The sequence below is a fragment of the Loxodonta africana genome, chromosome Y (genome assembly GCF_030014295.1).
Source record: "Loxodonta africana isolate mLoxAfr1 chromosome Y, mLoxAfr1.hap2, whole genome shotgun sequence".
NCBI classification, from domain to species: domain Eukaryota; kingdom Metazoa; phylum Chordata; class Mammalia; order Proboscidea; family Elephantidae; genus Loxodonta; species Loxodonta africana.
Window position 1 is genome coordinate 24,879,557 of NC_087370.1, and position 14,650 is coordinate 24,894,206.

The window sequence follows — 14,650 nt, forward strand, 5'->3', positions numbered from 1 at the left end:
GGAGCCCTTGTAGCGCAATGGCTAAGATATGGCAGCTAACCAAAAGATTGCCAGTTTGAATCCTCCAGCCACTCCTTGGGAAGCCTTTGAGGTAGTCCTGCTCTGTCCTATAGGGCTGCAGTGAGTCAGAATCGACTCAATGTCTATGGGTTGGGAGCCCTGGGGGCATAGTGGTTAAGAGCTCAGCTACTAATCAGATGGTCGGCAGTTCAAATCTACCAGCCGCTCCTTGGAAACCCTATGGAGCAGTTGTACTCTGTCCTATGGCATTGCTATGAGTATGAGTTGAAATCGAGTTGATGGCAGCGGGTTTTTTTTTTTTTTTTTTTTTTGCCTATGGCTGTATCTTTATTGCCCTGTCAGTAGTATAGATTTTGTTGTTTGTGGTGTGTGACTTCCAGTTAATAGTGACCCTATAGGTCAGAGTAGAACTGCTCCATAGGGTTTCCAAGGCTGTAATCTTTACAGAGGCAGACTGGCACATCTTTTTCCCGAGTAGGGGTGGTACGTTTGAAGTGCTGACCGTTTGGTTAGCAGCCATGTGCTCTTAACCACCGTACCATTGTGGCTCCACATTTCGACTAGGGAGTTAAAAATGTTGCAGAGTGGAAAGAAGTAAGTAAAAGAAGCCACTCCAGAAGTGCCACATAGTGTGTGATTCCAAGTCTGTGGAATTCTGGAAAACTCAAAACTGTAGAGTCAGTACAAAGATCAGTGGTCAAAAAGGGCTTAGGGAGAGGGAGGCAGAATGAATAGAGGGAGCACTGGGCATTTTTAGGGCAGTGTAACTATTCTGTAGGGTACTGTAATGATGAACACATGACATACATCTGTCAAAACCCATATGACTACAACACAAAGAGTGAACCGTGATGTAATCTATGGACTTTAGCTAATTTTATAATGTATTAATATTAATTTGTTCATTGTAACCCATGTGTCCCACACCAGAGGAATGCAAGATGTTAATGATATTAGAAACACTGGGTGTAGGTGGGGTTCACGGGGACTCTATACACAATTTTTCTATAAACATAAACCTGTCTGAAAATGAAGTCTGTTTGAAAGCAGTCAACAAAAATGTGGTATCCAATTTTCGTTTTAAGTTTTTTTATAAGAAAGAGTGCATAATCTGTCAAAGGCCCTTTTGTTTTGTGTGAACCGACTAGACATCATTTGGTCTAATTTTTGTTTTTTTATAACTGAATTAAAAAAAATCGTGATAAAATATATGTAATGTAAACTTTGCCATCTTAACCATCTTAATTGTGGAAATGCAGTAAGTACATTCACAGTGTTGTTCAACCGTCACCCTTATCTATGTCAAAAAAATTTTCATCACCCAAACATGCTTTGTACCCATGAAGCAATAATGCCTCATTTCACCTCCCTCCAACCCCTGGTAACTGTTTATAAACTTTGGTCTCTCTGTATTTGTCTGTTCTTGACATTTCATATAAACAAAATCATACAATGTTTGCCTGGGGTATTTTACTTTGGTGTCTGGCATATTTTACTCAGAATGTCTTCAAGGTTCATCCGTGTCATAGCATGTACCAGAATTTCCTTTCTCTTGAGGGTTAAATAATAATACTCCATTGTGTGTATATATCACATTTTGTTCATTACTGGTTTGATGGGTACTTGGGTGGTTTTCACCTTTTGTCTACTGTGAATAATATTTCTATGAATATTCACAGAATGCTTGAGTCCCTGTTTTCCATTCTTTTGGGTCTATACCTAGTGGAGTGGAATTACTGTGTCGTAGGTAATTCTCATCTATGGGGTTGCTATGAGTCAGAATCAACTCAACGTCAATGGGTTTCATTTTTTTGTTTTTTGGATTTTTTGATGGGGGTTAGGGTCATTCTGTGTAACCTTGTTATTTGTTGTTTTGTGCTCAGGGTTCCAGTCACCTGAGGATTAATTCTCTTACTAACATTCCTGGTAATAGCCATTTAGGGCTACCACAATATCTTGTGGTGCAAGGATTTAAATGGAGGCGGCACTCTCCACCCATGCATAATTGGAGCAGCCTAGGCTATTCACATGGCAGAATCGGGTGCTCAGAGTAAGAGGAGACATTCAGGCCCCTGGAGTCCTAGGCTGGGACCTGGCACATGCTAGTTTTTATTATTACCCAAAGCAAGTTGCCAAGAAAAGTAGTCGCTCATCAAGTCAGTGCCGACTTATGGGGACCCCGTGTCTGTCAGAGTAGAAACGTGTTCCATACGGTTTTCTATGCTATGACATCTTAGGTCTTTTGGGCAGTCTGGCAGTTCTTATTCTAGGCATTTTCTTACGAGGTCTTCTGAGGCACATGTGGGCAGGTGAAAATGGGTTTCTGGTCTTGGTTGGCTCCCACATGCACCTACATTAGCTGAGGGTCCAGGAGGAAGCTGCGTCTCCAGGCTGGGTTCTCTCACGAACTTGGGCTTGGCTGGATGCTGGGTGATCTAGGATGGCCCTGGATGGGATGACTGGGCTCTGTTCCATGAGGTATCTCTTCTTCCAACAGGCAGCCCAGGCTGTTCCCGTGATGGAGGTGAGTGCCCAGAGTGAGAGGGAGCATGAGGCATTTCTTGAGGCGACAGAACCAGACATAAGCCGTCGTGGACAGAAGGAAGTTGTCTAGCCCTACAAACAGCATAAAAAGCCCATCTGAGGCAGCCGTCATAACCGAGGACTGTGCTGTGTCTGGATGTTCAGTAGCATCTTTAAGGTGGTGGTGGAGGTGTAACCGATGTCCGCAGAGGACAGCCTGGAGAGGGACAGTACGTGCAGCTGGAGATGGGAGTCTGAGATGATGCCTGGGTTGATGGTCAGGTCCCGCATGAAGGTGACCAGCTACATGGACAGGAAGGCCCGGACAGGAAGGGTTGCAATTCTGGTTCCATTGAAAATCCCAAAAGAAGAAAATTGGAAGTTCACACATCATATTTTGGCTCCATGCGTTCATACTGAGTACGAGGAAAAGTTTAAGGAAAAAAAAGACTGATTTTCACGCAGACATTACGAACCTAGCAGTAATAGAAGAGTTTCTATTCTGAGGTAGATGGATGATGGTAGATGGTATCCTCTATTTTGTTTATGGGTCTGCTCCTCTCTAGGGAATACCTAGTGTCATTTCTGAGTAGTGAATTCTTGCGCCCCCACCCAGCCATTGCCCGAAGCACTCATGTGTTCTATGGTCTCTAAGAGAAATTCATCTGAGGAATATATGTTGAGCACTAACTATGTGCCAGGCACTGTGTAGACAATGGGTATACAGTGCTGAAAAGCAGAAGTCCTTACAATCTAATGGTGGAGGCGGTGTGCAATCAAATAACAACATAGTATTGTAACATCAGATTGTTGACAAGTATTCTGGAGGAAAAGAAAGCAGGTGAAAAGTCGAGATTGAACAGGGGTTGGTATTTTTTGCTGGATGTTCAGGCAAGATCAGCAGACAAGGGAACGTGTAAACAGAGGCCTCAAGGATGAGCGTGCAGGAGACATGAAGATACCTGGGAAGTGTGTGCCACAGAGGGTGCAGACAGGGCAAAGTCCCCAAGAAAGGGGTTTGTTTAAGATGTTCAAGGCCGGAAGGCAGGCAGTGTGGTGAGAATGTGTTTAAGACAGAGATACGAGGTGGTGAAGAACAAGGTGGCCTTGCAGCTACTGAGACTTCAAGAACACAGGTTGTCCCTCACCCACTAACTGGACTTCTTGTACTATTAATTAGGTTGAGTTGGGTCCTCTCTTTCCATTTGGTTATTATTTGAGTTTCTGTGTTCTAGGAGACATCTTTTTGGATATATGAGCGCAGGTTCCCTTTCTCTGAAGGCCACTCATGCTGAGTGTAGTGTTCACACACACCCAGCACACCGTGGCTTCCCGAGGCTCTGTGAGTGCCATGCTCTTCCCACCTCCAGCCACACAGATTAGGTCAGGATTGGACACATCACAAGCTGACAACGACGGATTGTCTTTTCCCTAAAGATTGTAGAAATGGTATCCAGATATTCCAGTCGGGAAGCCTCGCGTGGACCTGCAAACTTGGGCTCATTTTGCCGTGGTCATTTTCTACCCTTGATTTAAAGAATTCTGAAAACGGCTCAGTAAACAGAGAGCAATGTAATGGACATGGAGTCAAATACATAAGGTTAGGTAGTCTCTGAGAGTCTGCGATGAAGAGAAAGGTTCCAATCCTGCAGCATTCCAATCCTGCTTACATTCCCAGAAAAACTACTAGAAGAGCAAAAATAAACTTATCCATATGAGACAAAAGGAGTGCTATCTTTTCAGTATCAAGACACCTTAAAGACTGAACACCCTGGAGAAAAGGAGCAAAAAGCAATAAGCCGGCTCTTCACAAAAGATAAAGTGCGAATTACAACCAAAGTGAGGAATTGTTAAATGAAATGTTAGAAGACTTCCCATATGATACTGCAGACAGGAATTTCAGAATCACACAAACCTGGATCTGTATCTCATATCTAATACATATTAGGTGTGTGCACTTGGGCAGACACGGAAGCATTCTGATTCTTAATATCTTTGACTCTGTAGTACACCAACCGTGTTCCTGTCGATTCCAACTCATAGCAACCCTATAAGACAGAACTACCCCATACGGTTTCCAAAAAGTGGCCGGTGGATTCAAACTGCCAGCTTTTTGGTTAGCAGCCATAGCTGTTAACCACAATGCCACCAGGGCTCCTCCCTCTCTGGTGGGGGTATTACTATCCATCCTCTTTGTTGGTTACACACACACCTGTTGCCGGAGAGTTGATTCCGACTCATATCGACCCTGTAGAACAGAGTAGAACTGCCCCATAGGGTTTCCAAGGAGCGCTTGGTGGATTCGAACTGCTGACCTTTTGGTTAGCAGCCATAGCTCTTAACCACTATGCCAGCAGGGTTTCCCTTAGTTGGTTTTTTTAAAATTCATGGTTGTAATATTTTGGAAGTAGATGACCAAGCCTTCTTTCCAAGGCACCTCTGGGTGTAATTAAACTGCTAGCCTTTCGGTTAGTACCCACGTGCTTAGCCTCTTGCACCACCCAGGGACTGCGTAGTCCATGAACGGTGATGACATCGGGCTGATATTTTTTTCCTGCATCTCAAATCTCTCCACTCTTTCCAGATCTCGGTGCCCCAGCCTCCAGCCTTATTTCAGTTCCTTATCATTTTCCCCAGCAATCCCAGGTTGGCAATCGTTCAGCCCAATATTCACATTGACCCAGAGAGATTGTAGTATCACTCAAGGGAATTGTTAAACAACCTTAATTTTTGAAAAAGGGGAAAGAAAAACATTTACTTGTTGCGTTCCCCAAGCTGAAGGTGAGGGTTGCAATGCTCCTTTTCCTATGCAGCCACCCCGCCCCCTGCCGCCACACACACACCGGATGGGATTCGCAGTCCACAAGGTCAGGCACCAGCAGGACCACCCACGCCCATCCCTGGAAGATCCATTTGGAATTGTTCCATTAGGAAACTGTCATCCAGAGAGTGAGTGAGTATTTGAACTTCCACTAGACATCTTTTAAATATTGCAGTGGAAGGACAGGGTCTTTTTCGTGGTACATACCTAAATGGACATATTATGGGGAGGGTGGAATTTTTAAAAATTTTAAAAAATTGTTTAAGGAAAAGTGAGACTATGCCACCAATGAACCTGCGAGTCCAGACTTGAGGATGGTGGCTTGACGGGTTTACAGAGCTGTTAAGGTGTGATGGTGCAGTGAAAGTGAACCTAGGCTTTGGAGTCAGACACACTGGTTCGAATCCTATTCAGGCACTCACTAGAGGTGTAATCTTAACCCCAATTTCTTTTTTATTAAAGTATGAATTGCTCAGTTACTTCTGTATACAAAGGCTAAATGGATCTTGGTGAAGGACAGTGGCTTGTTATTTACGTAACCAGGTAGTCACGCCAATATATCTGCTGTCCCAGATGTCTTTTCATTGCTGGTACAAAGCAGTACAGTCCTTAGCACCTGGTATGCAGGTATTTCCCTGGTAAATGTTTTTACTGTCCATTTGCCCTAGTAAATCCCCAAAGAAGATGTTTGCTTTTAGGGGGCAGGACCAAAACACCTTCCCTCTGCCTTCTCAGGGATATAGAAACTCTCCAGGACTCTGTCACGGCTTCCTCTGCAGAGATTGATCACTATTTTACTTCACAAGACAACACACTGGTCCACTATGACATCGATGGTGTTACGCTGACTTGGATGGGTTTGATCAGGAAGTAGCAACACTTCTAGACACCTTGGTAAGACCAATGTTGACCAGTGGGTAGGACATAAAGACCTTGTTATGGATTGAATTGTGTCCCCTATAAATGTGTGTCAACTTGGCTAGGCCGTGATTCCCTGTATTGCGTGGTTGTCCTCCTTTTTGTCTTCTGCTGTAATTTCGCATGTGTTGTAAATCCTAACTTCTATGACGGTAATGAAGCCGGATTAGAGGCAGTTATGTTAATGAGGCAGGACACCACCTACAGGGTTAGGTTGTGACTTGAGTCACTCTCTTTTAAGATATGAAAGAGAGAAGCTCGCAGAAAGGAGAGGGATCTCATACCACCAAGAAAGAAAGGCCAGGAGTGGAGCGCATCCTTTGGACCCGGGGGTCATGCGCTGAGAAGCTCCTAGATCAGGGGAAGGTTGAGGACAAAGACGTTCCCCCGGAGCTGACAAAGTCTTCCCCTGGAGCGGGCGCCCTGGATTCAGACTTCCAGCCTCCCAGACTGTGAGAGAATAAACTGCTTGTTAAAGCCATCCCCTTGTGGTATTTCTGTTATAGTTGCACTAGATAACTAAGACACCCCCTAAAAATCCATAGGTCTGCCACCTTAGTGAAATTTCTAGGAGTCCAGGGTCTGCAGCATGGTGACGTGTCCTTTCGAATGCGAAGGACACATTGCTGCATCTGTTCCCTCCTGCCACTGGGAACGAGGCACCAATCCTAGTGGCCTCTTTAGTTTTTGGAGACAACATGCACATGATTTGGGCCAGCTCTCCTGACCCATTTTCTGAGTAACCCTAACGTCTACGAGTTTTGAGTGGAGCCTCTGATACAATTTCAACAGGAAACAACATTTTCCAAGCGTTTGCGGGTCCTTTAATCATGGCGTTTTAGTCATGAATGTAGCAAAACTTTTTTGGGTCATCATAATTGTCTTAGTTTTCTACACCATTTTCTTACCAACCTTCACTATAAGGACATGGAATTCAGCAAGCACATAGAAGACCTGGACATCACCATCGCCGCCAACCAGGTTGACCTTTTGCGTGCCATCGAGTCCATTCCGACTTCTAGTGACACTCTATGACAGATTAGAACGGCCCCATAGGGTTTTGTGGGCTGTAATCCTTATGGAAGCAGATAACCAGGTCTTTCTCCCTTGGAGGAGCTGGGTGGGTTTGAACCGCCAATCTTTCTGTTTAAGCACTAAGAGCTTAACGATTGCAGTTTTTCTGTAAACATAAACTTCTCTGAAAATAGTCTATTTAAAAACAACAAAATACGTTACCCTTTTTTAAAAAGGTTTTATGGCAATGGCTGCATAATCTTTTGAACTTTCTTATATTTTCTGTGAACTGACTAGACATCATTTGTTTTTTTTTCCATTAAACTTAATATTGTAAAATACATGTAATGTAAATTTTGCCGTCTTAAGGTACATTCACAAGACTGTGCAAGCATCACCCCTATAGATAATGGATGATACGCAGACAGATAGGTAGATATATAGATACGGATAGACACAGATAGCTAGATAGATGGAGGATGGATGGATAGACGGATGATAGGTGGTAGGTGGATGGATCGATGAATGATAGATGATATATAGATAGATGATTGACAGATAAATGATAGGTAGAGGGTAGATCGATAGAAGGATGCGCAGATTGATTGATAGATGGTAGACAGACATGATGGATGGATGCATTGAGGATGGTAGATATGTAGATAGATGGTTGATAGATGATATATAGAAGATGGACACCAGACAAATAGATGATTGATAGATATAGATAGGTGATGGGTAGATAGATGGATGATAGATATATAGATAGATGGATGATAGATATATAGATAGATGGTACCTACCTATCCACCTGCCTACCTTAGAAACAAGGACGGTGAGACTTCAGCTCACTTCCTTTGGGCATCTTATCAAGAAAGACCAACCGCTAGACAAGGACATCATATTTGGTAAAGTGGAGGGTCAGTAAAAAACCCTCCATGAGATGGATTGACAGAGTGGCTGCAACGATGGGCTCAAATGTACCAACGATCATGAAGACGGCGCAGGACCGGGCAATGTTTCATTCTGTTGTACATTAAATCGCCATGAGGCAGGAGTGACTCGAGAGCAGCTAACAACAACAACAAAAAGTTTTCAGCGTTTGTCTATGATTTAACGACGTGGATAACTTTTTTTTTTTAGCCTTAGTAGTGTTCACTGGGTTAGTGTTTTACAGAAGGCAAATGATTGGCAGTGTCTCCAGAAATTCCAGTAATGTTACCAATGACAACAGCAACTACAGATTGAGTGCTTAAAACCACATGTCACGCTGAGCTGTGTTCTGTATCCTATTTCATTCTCTGCAAAACCCTGCAAGCACGCATCATGATAAACTCTTTTTACAGATAAGGAAAAAGGGAAGGAAAGCTTATTTTTTGTTGGGATTTTTCAGAGGAGGGCTTTTTAAGCAATGGGCTGTGTTCCATTCATGAGATGGGGCTGTTTTCAAAAAAGCACCGCAATCGGATGTTTAAAAAAAAAATGCTGATTACAGGTCTGAGAGGAGCAGGCATACAGTGTTTCTAGCAAGCTGTGTTTTCCCAGGAAACAAGGAAGTGGCCAGAGACCAACGGGGGCGGTCCAAAGTTATACCAGCTGCTGCTGAGTGGACCCTGGCTCATGGTGCCCTCATGGGTGCAAAGTAATGGTGCTCCACAGGGTTCTCAATGGCTGGTTTTTTGGAAGTAGGTTGCGAGGACTTTCTTCCAGTGTGCATCTGGGTGGACTCAAACCTCAAGCCTTTGAGTTAGGAGCGCAGTGCACTATGCACATGGCACACACACATCACACACCTAAACCAGTTGCCATCGAGTTGACTGTGACAGGAACCCCCGTGTGTCAGGTAGAGCTGTGCTCCACAGGGTTTTCAATGGCTGGTTTTTTGGAAGTTGATCTCAAGGCCTTTCTTGCAAGGTGCCTCTGAGTGGACTGGAATTGGCAACCTTTTGGTGAGCAGCTGAGCACGTTAACTGTCTGTGCCACACCCACTGCTGTCGAGTAGATTTCAACTCATAAGGACCCCTTGTGGCAGAGCAGAAGTGCCCCATAGGGTTTTCTAGGCTGTAATTTTTATGGGAGGAAATCGCTAGGTCTTTCTCCCGAACAGCTGCTCATGACTTCAGACTGCCATCCTTTAGGATAGAAGCCAAGTGTTTAATGTTTGTACCACCTAAGGCTTCCATATACACATATAAAAACCAGATAAAAAATCAACCAAACCCGACGCCCTTGAGTCAGTTCTGACTCATAGTGACCGTATAGGACAGAGTAGAACTGCCCCATATGGTTTCCAAGGAGCACCTGGTGGATTCGAACTGCCGACCTTTAGGTTAGTAGCCGTAGCTCTTAACCGCTGCGCCACCAGGACTTCCATGTAGCATATACATACATATGTAGTCAGTTGCAGTCAAGTCCACGCCAACTCATGGCAGCTCCATGTGTGTCAGTGTAGACCTGAGCTCCACAGGGTTTTCAATGGCTGCCTTTTCAGAGCTAGGTTGCCAGGCCTTTCTTCCGAGGGACCTCTGGGCAAACTCAAACGTCCAACCTTTCAGTTAGCAGCCAAGCACGTTCACGGCCTGTACCACCCAGGTGCTCCAACAATTCTGAGAACGCATTTAATAAGTCTCCTGTAGGAAAAAGGCGACCACGCGTCTTCTTCCAAACACAAAACGTTCCTGATTTCTCGCAACATATGCAAACACAAACCAGACAGAGAGACTACTGCTGGTTAAAAATTTTAATTTAAATGCGTTAGCGTTAGTCCAAACGTGATAATGCACGTAGAATACAGAATTCCGTGTGGAACTTAGACCTTGATACGATTGACCAGCGGCCCTGAACAAGCATTCATTCTCTTCTCCAGAGAAACCAAAACAGAGTCACTCTTCTCTGCAGTCTTCCCTCTGGACTCGTCGGGCAGAGACTTGTGTTATTCACAGCCAACACCATAGCTCACGGCACCTGCGCTCTGTCTCTGACCTGTACACTGGCTTTGATTCCCACCGCATCCCAGTCCACCCGAGACTCTGCCTGTATGGCCCTGTTAAGTCAGCCCCTGAAACATCTCGTACGCACTGCTAATCCAGACCGCAGATCACCTCCCAGAGGGAAATGAACCCTCCAGAACCCACGCCTTCCCCACATGGATGCCACAAGCAAAGAAACACAAGGGAAATTTCACCCAAATTCCCTGTTGGCTCAAAAATAATTTGCTTCAGGACCCGGTTAATCAAACTATCTGACATAGTCCTCCAGCTTTTTCAAAACCTGGGTCTAATTCATCCTTTGCTTTTTAATACTGAAAAACAAACAAAGAACCGTTGCCATCGAGTTGACTCATGGTGACCCCATGTGGCAGAATAGAACTGTGCTCCGCAGGGTTTTCAGTGGCTGTTTTTTTCCGAAGTGGATTGCCCGGCCTTTCTCCCAAGGCACCTCTGGGTGGACTTGAACCTGTAACGTTTAGGTTGGCAACCAAGGGCTTACCCATTTCTACCACCCAGGGACTCATTCTTAATTTTACAAATCACACTTCCTTCTCTTTGTTATGCTGATTTCCGTTTCCGATTATAATGGCTGTGGCTGCAAACTGGAGGCCCGATGAGATGTTACAACACAGTATATCATCAACACAGAAAACTAGGATATTTCTGAAGACGAGGCTCCCCCGTGGAATAAAGTGTCCGGCCTTATAAAACGGAGAACTCTCCTGAGAGAGCTGGGTTGAACGGCTTGGAGAACACAGTGGCTCCAAAGGTCATTTAGACTGAGGTAGTGAGGCTGAGAGATAGCAAGCTAGGCCAACCAAATTGCCATCAAATTGACCACAGATTGGCTTATCTTTAAATGAAGAATGTCTCCAAATCCTGTTACTATGAGTGAGCTGTTGATTGAAATTACAAACAAACAAACAAAAAACGCCACACCAAACCAGTTGCCATGGAGTGGATTCTGACTCATATCAACCCCATGTGTGTCAGAGTAGAACTGTGCTCCACAGGGTTTTTGATGGCTGATTTTTTGGAAGTAGATTGCCAGGCCTTTCTTCCGAGGTGTCTCTGGGTGGTGTAATTAAAAATGAAGTTCGACAAGGCAAACTAGACCACGTACTGTATATTTATGAAAATAATGCACGCCTTCTGTGTGTGTTTGCCAGCCGTGCCCTCCTCCACCCTGAGATAGTTTCATAGGCACTGCTATGCCCTTTTTTTGTTTTACATGTTGCTGCATTATTTTCATAAAAATACAGTAATCCTACTAAAACCAGTGGCCGTTTGAGTCGATTACGACTCATGGCGACCCCATGTTGTGTCAGAGTAGAACTGTGCTCCACAGGGTTTTCAGTGGGCCATTTCCCAGAAGTAGATTGCCAGGCCTTTCTTAGAAGGCACTTCTGACTGACTCGAACCTCCAACCTTTTGGTGAGCAGCCAAGTGTTTACCCATTTGTGCTACCGAGGGACTCTTGTCCAGAATCATTTAGGGTAAGGTCCTGAGTGCTTCTAAACCAGTCAGTAAATTTAGACGAGATTACATCACCACCATGCCTGTTAAAATCATCCTTCCAGATTTCTCTGGCATTTCCCAAGTTGAGTTCCCATCAAAGGCACCGGGAATCCTGAAAGATTTCAGAGCTGAGCGGACAGCCACCATGGTGGTTCTCAGACATGCTACACCGCGACTAAATGAGCGTCAGTCAAAGAGGACATCTGGATGCTAACTTAGCCCTAAAGGAGCAGACGTTTTTGTCCATGTATTCCGTATGTTGAAAACCGCAGGGAATAAAACGTCTGCTCCTTTCGGGTTTCAACATACGGAATACATGGACAAGTGTCAGTAGCTTAGCGGCAGAAGGAAATTTGCAGGGAAATGTTTAACTACACATAAAAAAAAAAATGTTGCCATGAAGTCATCTCTGACTCAGGGCGCCCCCATGAGTGTCAAGGTAGAACTGTGCTCCATGGGGTTTACAGAAGTGGACTGCCGGGCCTTCCTTCCAGGCACCTCTGCGTCGGTTCAAATCTCCAACCTTTCAGTTAGGAGTCAAGCACTTCATCATTTGTGCCACCCAGGGAAGCCCTGCCGGAACTCTGTTAGAAGCTCACTCCTGCTCACTCTGCCCACAAGGTGAAAAGACAGACTCGGCCTTTCCGGAAAGCCTGGAGGTTGTTTGTCACTCGGATCAGCAGTGGGCTGGGTTTTTTATTTCCGATGTGATTTTCCTAGGCACTCAAGTTGGTCGACCATAAGTAGAGGCACGTGGTTTAACAGCGTTTCCCTTTAGGATAGGAGATGTCCGAGTAACAGAACCATGGCAACAAGATAGTCTCTGACCACACACACACGCACATAAACACACACCTACACAGATCACTGCAGAAAGCGGTCCAACTTCTCCTGAATTCAAGCGAAGGCATCCACACACACACACACACACACAGCTGCACAGATCACTGCAGAAAGCGGTCCAACTCCTCCTGAATTCAAGCGAAGGCATACACACACACACACACACACACACACAGCTGCACAGATCACTGCAGAAAGCGGTCCAACTTCTCCTGAATTCGAGCGAAGGCATCCCTGCCCAGGTAGTCAATACGTCCCTCTTCCCATTTCTTCCGCTCTTCCTCCGGACTCAGTTCTCTGACCTTTTCCCGGATGGAGATCTCGGAGACAGAAACGGCCAGGTCGACCTGCAGAAGAGAAGCCGACAGAAGAGGGGTGTTGGCACTGTCCACCGCTGAATGGAAGGTGTCTACAGCATCCGTCTGCTCAGTAATCGATTCCATGAACAGTGGTGTCACGAGGGGGGTGTGGGGAGAGTGCACCACACCGGGTGACGCCATCAGAGGGGGTAACACCAGAATGACTGCCTCTAAAACTTTTGTACGGTGTTGCAGCAGACATTATTTTTTATAAATAGAGGGTCCTGCACAGAGCTGGAGAAAAATGTAAAGCAAAATTCTAACAACAGCAACAAAAGACCAGACTGACATGTCTGACAGCGACTGGAGAAACCCCGAGAGTATGGCCCCCGGACACCCTTTTAGCTCAGTGCTGAAGTCACTCCTGAGGTTCACCCTTCAGCCAAAGATTAAACAGGCCCATGTAATAAAACAAGACTAAAGGGGCACAGCAGCCCAGGGGCAAGGACTAGAAGGCAGGAGGGGACAGGAAAGCTGGTAATAGGGAGCCCACGGTTGAGAAGGGAGAGCGTTTATACATTATGGGGTTGACAACCAATGTCACAAAACAATATATGTATTAATTGTTTAATGAGAAGCTTGTTTGTTGCGTAAACCTTCATCTAAAGTACAATTGGAAAAAAATCTCCGCAGGTAGTTGTAACAACAAAAACATTTTTGGTAAGTCCAGCTTACATGTATCAATATACCTACAAAACTAAAACTCTATGCTAATGTACTTTGGTGAACTTCTAATGCCCTCCGGTCAGAACTGTCACTGTTACTCAATTACAATGACGCTTCGTCTGCACACGCTACAGGCACGCGCTGTTTTTGTCGCTCATGTTTTATAGTCGCTGATTTTGTCAAATTTTCTGGTGTTTTAGCTACGATACTGTGGTAATTAGTATTTGTGAACCTAAATCAACAACTTTTTTGAGAACGAAGTAGTAATTAAAGGAAAACAAGGAGTGATATACAGGAATTAAGGTTCACGAGTAACATCAGTACGAAAAACATGAGTAAGGATTCTGTATGGCCTGGTATGGGAGGAGGTCCATGGCAGGGTGACCCCAACCCTAGAGATGCCGGTGGCCATAAAGGAAAGTCGGTCCTCAGAGAGAGCCTGCAACCAGCAGCACTTTTTCTTGAACAAATACATACTGAACCTAATGTGAGATGCTTTTTGCACGTGTTCTTTGAAATTTTATAAAATATATTCATTGTACATATGTTCACATTTTTCCTGAGAATTGCTGTTTAATTTCTAATGTGAGCTGCCTGAGTCAGTCTCCAACTTACAGCGACCCCATGCATGACAGAATGAAACATTGCCTGGTGCTGTACCATCCCCATGATGGATTCCAGATCAGACCACTGTGCTCCACAGGGTTTATGCTGGGTAGATTTCAGCAGTACATCTCCAGGCCTTTCTTCCTAGTCAGTTTTGGATCAGACTGTTGTGATCCGTAGGGTTTTCGTGGGCTCATTTTTGGAAGCAGAGTGCCAGGCCTTTCTTCCTTGTCTTAGTCTGAAAGCTCCAGTGAAACCTGTCCAGCATCACAGCAACAGGCAAGCCTCCACTGACAAACGGGTGGGGGCTGCACACGAGGTGCACTGGCTGGGAATCAAACCCGGGTCTCCCACATGGAAGGCAAGAATTC

The 14,650-nt window shown here is 44.9% G+C and overlaps 1 protein-coding gene across 1 annotated transcript in view; it reads right to left on the minus strand.

Annotated features, from left to right (window-relative positions):
- Positions 1–10,933: 10,933 nt before the first annotated feature.
- The window catches only part of LOC100655607 (glycogenin-2), a 41,677-nt gene continuing 37,960 nt past the window's right edge, over positions 10,934–14,650 (minus strand). Inside the window, exon 9 of the mRNA XM_064278868.1 lies at positions 10,934–12,995. Coding sequence (XP_064134938.1) covers positions 12,834–12,995 — 162 coding nt within the window. The 3' untranslated portion in view covers positions 10,934–12,833. The remainder of the gene's footprint in view (positions 12,996–14,650) is intronic.